Source organism: Bos taurus, chromosome 5 (genome assembly GCF_002263795.3).
Source record: "Bos taurus isolate L1 Dominette 01449 registration number 42190680 breed Hereford chromosome 5, ARS-UCD2.0, whole genome shotgun sequence".
In the NCBI taxonomy this organism is placed as follows: domain Eukaryota; kingdom Metazoa; phylum Chordata; class Mammalia; order Artiodactyla; family Bovidae; genus Bos; species Bos taurus.
This window is the reverse complement of record NC_037332.1, coordinates 66,698,595-66,704,594: the sequence shown is the minus strand read 5'-3', so window position 1 is coordinate 66,704,594 and position 6,000 is coordinate 66,698,595. Positions and strand designations below refer to the sequence as shown.

Below are 6,000 nucleotides of genomic sequence, written 5' to 3'. Positions count from 1 at the left end.
CTATACTGCAAGAACTCTGCGTGAGTACTAACTCCTTTCAGATTCTGTAACCTTGCGGCTCCTAGCTCACCAGGCTCCTCTGCCCATGGGATTCTCCAGGAATTCTCCTATCCCATGGACAGAGGATACAAGAATAGTGAAGTGGGTTGCCATGCCCTCCTCCAGGGGATCTTCCTAACCCAGGGATCGAACCCTCGTCTCTTATGCCTCCTGCATTGGGAGGCGGGTTCTTTACCACTAGCGCCACCTGGGAGGGTGGAGGGTGGAGGGGGAGTGGCTCAGAGGGCAAAAACTCTACTTAATGTTAAAGGTGTCACCTCATGTTTTCTCTTACCCACAGTCTTACTAAAACGTCCTGGTAAGGCGGCGCTACCATCCTCTTCTGCGTGCTCCCTCCCAGCAGAGATGTAAACAGCTCAGTGACACACTGGCTGCATTTCAACCCAGGTCGTGCTCTCACCTTTGCTCCTTAGCAACAGTGCCCAGTATTCACAACGTCATCTATTTAGTTTTCTGAAGTCAGACCCCAAAAGGTCGTTTCTTTGGTGGTTAATAGAAAGGAACCCCTCCCCAAACATCAACTAAGATACTGACTCTGCTTCTTATAATTTCATCAGGCAGCCACAGATTTACTCCAGTGGCAAAGAATCTGTGCCCAGGCTTTGGAGAGTCCTGGAAATGCCCAACCTGTCTAATCGCCAGGGCACAGGTGGTCCTGCCTCCCTCGCTGGCCTTCCAACATCCCAGGAGGACAGTCAAGTTCGGCCTCTCCGCGCCCGCCACACCCTCCCGGGCCGCTCCCCCTGCCCCTCCCCTCTGGGTGGCCCAGGTCCCGACCCAGAGCCCTGCAGCGTCAGCACAACGCCCATCGCGGGGCGTTCCTGCGGCGGGTACGCGTCAGGAGACATCTTGGAGGCGCTCCTCCCTAAAGCCAGGTTAAAAACCTCAGCACCACGTGTTGTTTGCGCTGTTTGCAAATCTCCCTGCGGCTGACGGCCGGTAACTGTAGAGAAGGCCAGTATGTCAGCTCTGGTCCTGGAGAGCCGAGCCTTGGGCAGGAAACTCAGCGACTTTGGACAGGTGAGCCTGGGGTGGGGTGGTGGGGGCGCTTAGCTTCGCAGGGAGGGGAGTTTGCACCCCTCCCGCCGTGGAAAGAGGTCAGAGCAGTGTTGGTGTTTCAAACTCCCATCAACTCACCAGGACATTGAGAGTTCATTTGAGGAGGATGGAAACGTTTAGGAAGTTGACAGATGACACATGTGCTCAACACGTTTCCCAAGGAGAGGACATTCCCAAGGAGAGGACATTCCCAAGGAGAGAGCTCATTCAGGGAATGAGCTGCAGGAGTTGGGGATCGGCTTTCAGAGCTGCCACGGATGGACTCTATGTGTGTCTTTACATAAGTCTCTGTCGCCTTCTTTTTCTTCTGTACATTGGTCCTTAACAATCTGGAATGGGAGTTGGGGTCCACCCGGATTTACTCTTCTGTGATGTTTACACGTGTTCTCAGCCAGGAATCAAAATGGCAAAATTGTAAGAAATTGTATCCTTTTTTTCACCTTTGGGAGAAAACGCCATGTCCCAGACTTACTCCCACCTGGGGAAGGAGAAAATTAAACACAGAGGAAAATATTCGAGAGTCAGCCTTGAACTTGGAATGTAAGAGAACCTTAAATGTGGCAAGAATAACGACCAGGGTGCATTCTATTCTCTAGAAAGTGTTCCCTGTCCCTTGAGGTGAACAACTGCAGAGTATGTTCTTTAATTGACTGGCCACATTCCCAGAATTTAGGGTTCAGACTTAAAGCCCACCCCTGGGAGATAAGGTGGGTCTATGGGGATTTGTCATCTGTAGGATTATTAAGAACGATTTAAAGACCAGGGGGGCTGGAGGCAGAGGATGATTGATGTTTTAGTATAACTAGAGAGTGTAGAAAAGTGGACTTTTTTTTTTTAATCCCAAGAGAAAGACTTCCTTTGGAAATGGTATGTAGGACTTGGGAGACAGAACTTCATGTTGAAGAGGGACGCCATGGGTGTCAGATCCCAGAACAGACCCCAGCTGTGGCGTTATTTAGCTTCTGGGCTGCTGGCTGTGGGATCCCCGCAAGCATGGCAGGAGGTTAGGGGCAACAATCTGGTTAGGGAGCCATGGGAACTGAAAACTTCATTTACAGAGCACTTAGAAGCCTAAGAATCACAAATTGTCACTATCAATGATGGCGGGGGGTGGGGGTGTGGTGTGTAAAGAGGAAGGTTTAGAGAGTGCCCTGTAACACCTGTGTGTTGAAAGCAAGCTATTTAACTTTGCAGAGCCGCAAGTCTATTCATTTGAAAGGTTGGAATAAAAATACCCATATCCTAGAGTTAGTATGAGAATCAAGTGAAATAATATCTTTAAAGCTCTTAGCACACTTTCTGGAATATAGAAGTGCCAGGGGTATCTAGCCAGAAATGATTTGTTTGTTCAACGAAATGTATCAGAATACTGGCAGGAGGAACACACACTGAGTCAAGCCCAGTGGCTGGTGGAACTTCTTAGTGGAAAGGTGATGGGCCCAGGATCAGGTGACGTGGACTCTGTGTTTAGTTTGCTGATGTTGTGTATCATCAAGAAGTCCCCTAACTGGGTGAAGAGGCTCAGTTTGGGATCTGTAAAACAGGGGGAGGGGGCTAGGACGTGGGGGAGGTGGGTAGAAAATAGTCCCTAGGAGGGCTTCCCTTGGTGACTCAGATGGTAAAGAATCTGCCTGCCATGTGGGAGACCCAGGTTTGACCCCAGGGTCGGGAAGATCCCCTGGAGAAGGGAATGGCTACCCACTCCATATTCTTGCCTGGAGAATTCTGTGGGCAGAGGAGCCTGGTGGATTACAGTCCATGGGGTCGCAAAGAGTCGAACAGGACTGAGCTACTAACACCTTTGAGTCTCTAGGACTCCAGCTCTGACAGTCTACAAAAAGACACATTTATACCTTCCTGAAGCTCTAACCCAGATAAGCAGAATGCCCTAGGTGTAGTCCAGATAGAAGGCTGATCTACACATGCAAGCACAACAATCCTGCAAGAGATGTCTGGCTCGTTCGTTCACTCAACTCAACAAAGACTTATTGAGCACCTACTCTAAGCTAGGCACAGCTAGCTGGTATAAGGTCTGCCCTGGTGAAACTTCAATTCTTTTGGAGGAGACAAGACTGTAACATTTAACCAAATGAACTTATAATTTCATGTGGAGGATAAGTGCTGTGAAGAAAAATAGAATGGGGCGACGGATTAAAAGATGAAGGAAACTCAGAAATCATAGCTCTAAATGGCACAGAGTCAGTGTTCAAACCCAGGTCTGACTCCAATACCCTGTGCTCTGCAACCACACTGCTTCCTCCTATAGATAAATTCTGCAATATACAGGCTTAGTGTGTCCACAGCAGGATTTCTGCTCTTGTTTCTGGGTGTCTTACACTGTAGATGTGTGTTTGTATAATCACACATGTGAAAACACACCTCTGCCCATGACCCCCAAAAGCGCTAAGGTCAGCAGTGAGTACCCCTGGAATATCTTTGCTGTAGATTAATTGCTTGTAGTTATGAAAACTGCTCTTTTTCCAAATATATTAACAATAGAATGTATTTGTTAGACAAAAGCAAAAAGAACTTATTTCTGTTGTTAAGTGTATTTCTCTGTTTAGTTCAGTCACTCAGTCATGTCCAACTCTTTGACACGTGCTACCATGGACTGTAGCACGCCAGGCTTCCCTGTCCATCACCAACTCAAACTCATGTCTATCTAGTTGATGATGCCATCCAACCATCTCATCCTCTGTTGTCCCCTTCTCCTCCTGCCGTCAATCTTTCCCCATCATCAGGGTCACTTCTTCACATCAGGTATCCAAAGTATTGGAGTTTCAGCATCAGTCCTTCCAATGAATATTCAGGACTAATTTCCTTTAGGGTAGACTGGTTGGATCTCCTTGCAGTCCAAAGGACTCTCAAGAGTCTTTTCCAACACCACAGTTCAAAAGCATCAATTCTTCGGCACTCAGCAGAATATAGTCTTTATATTCCAACTCTCACATCCATATATGACTACTGGAAAAACCATAGCTTTGACTAGATGGACTTTTGTTGGCAAAGTAATGTCTCTGCTTTTTAATATGCTGTCTAGGTTGGTCATAGCTTTTCTTCCAAGGAGCAAGCGTCTTTTAATTTCATGGCTTCAGTCACCATCTGTAGTGATTTTGGAGCCCAAAATAATAAAGTCTGTCACTGTTTCCATTGCTTCCCCATCTGTTTTCCATGAAGTGATGGGACCGGATGCCATGATCTTAATTTTCTGAATGTTGAGTTTTAAGCCAACTTTTTTCATTAAGAGGTTCTTTAGTTCTTCTTCTCTTTCTGATGTAAGGGTGGTGTCATCTGCATATCTGAGGTTATTGATATTTCTCCCAGCAATCTTGATTCCAGCTTGTGGAATCTTGATTCCAGCCTAGCGTTTCTCATGATGTACTCTGCATATAAGTTAAATAAGCGGGTAACAAAATATAGGCTTGATGTACTCCTTTCCCGATATGGAACCAGTCTGTTGTTCATTGTCCAGTTCTAACTGTTGCTTCCTGACCTGCAAACACATTTCTCAGGAGGCAGGTCAGGTGATCTGGTATTCCCATCTCTTGAAGAATTTTCCACAGTTTTTTGTGATCCACACAGTCAAACACTTTGGCATAGTCAATAAAGCAAGAGTAGATTTTTTTCTGGAACTCTCTTGCTTTTTTGATGATCCAACGGATGTTGGCAATTTGATCTCTGGTTCCTCTGCCTTTTGTAAGTCCAGCTTGAACATCTGGAAGTTCATGATTTGTTGAACTCAACGCTACTGTTGAAGCGTAACTTGGAGAATTTTGAGTACTACTTTGCTGGCATGTGAGATGAGGGCAGTTGTACAATTCTCAGTGATCAAAATTCTTTTCTTCTTGGTTGCTAGTAAAGATTTTTTTTCTCTCTGCTTTCTTTCTCCTTTTCTAGTTTTTAAACTAATTTTCTGTACCTTTATGCATCCTGAGTGTACATGTGTTTTTAAGTCACATATCTATTTGAAGCAAATAATTACAGGTTATGAGCCAGTTTAAACACATTCTGGAAAAGATTTGTCCAAGATCCCATGCTGGTCCACAGAACAGTACTGGAATCAGAATCCACCCAAGATCACATCATTTCACAAAATTCCATAAGCTTCCTTTCAGTTCAGGTCCCTCAAGCTTTGAAAAGGGGAGCTATTGTTCCAGTTGGGTCACTGGGATTTAGATTAAGGATTTTGGAGTTATTGGACTTAGGTTCACTTTACAGGCTCTGCCGCTCATTAGCTGAGTGTCCTTGGACAAGCCACTTAATCTTGCTGAGTCTGTTTCCTCATTTCAAAATAATAAGGGTGGTGGTGTCATCTGCATATTCAGGTTATTGATATTTCTCCCAGTAATATATAATATATTATATATATATATATATATATGCTGGTATATATATATGTACTACAACTTTATCCATTCATCTGTCAGATGGACATATCAATTGTTTCCAGGTCTTAGCTATTGTGAATAGTGGTGCTATGAATATTGAGGTGCATGTATTTTTTTGAAATATAGTTTTGTCCAGATATATGTCTAGGAGTGGGATTGCTGGATCATATGGCAATTCTGTTTTTAGTTTTATGAAGGACCTCCATACTGTTCTCCATAGTAGGAGCCTGAGTTCTTAACCTGCCATGCACTGCCTGTGTGCTCTCAGGTGAGTCACTTTCTTTGGCCCATAGTTTCCCCAAAATGAGATTGTGGACAAGCCTATCTCTGTGAGTCAGTTATTCTCAAGTCCCATGTGGGCATCAGGAGACAAACGGAATACCTAGATTGAGGAGGGATTATCCACCTTGGCTGAGGAGTACAGAAGTTTTCTGAGAGAAGTACTACCCGTGGGGCTTTTGAGGAAGGGTAATGGATTTGAAAGGGGAAGAGG

At 45.2% G+C, this 6,000-nt stretch overlaps 1 protein-coding gene across 1 annotated transcript in view; it reads left to right on the top strand.

Annotated features, from left to right (window-relative positions):
- Positions 1-966: 966 nt before the first annotated feature.
- PAH (phenylalanine hydroxylase) overlaps positions 967-6,000 on the top strand; it is a 90,203-nt gene continuing 85,169 nt past the window's right edge. Inside the window, 1 exon segment of the mRNA NM_001046058.2 lies at positions 967-1,080. Within this exon segment, the coding sequence (NP_001039523.1) occupies positions 1,021-1,080 (60 nt within the window). The 5' untranslated portion in view covers positions 967-1,020.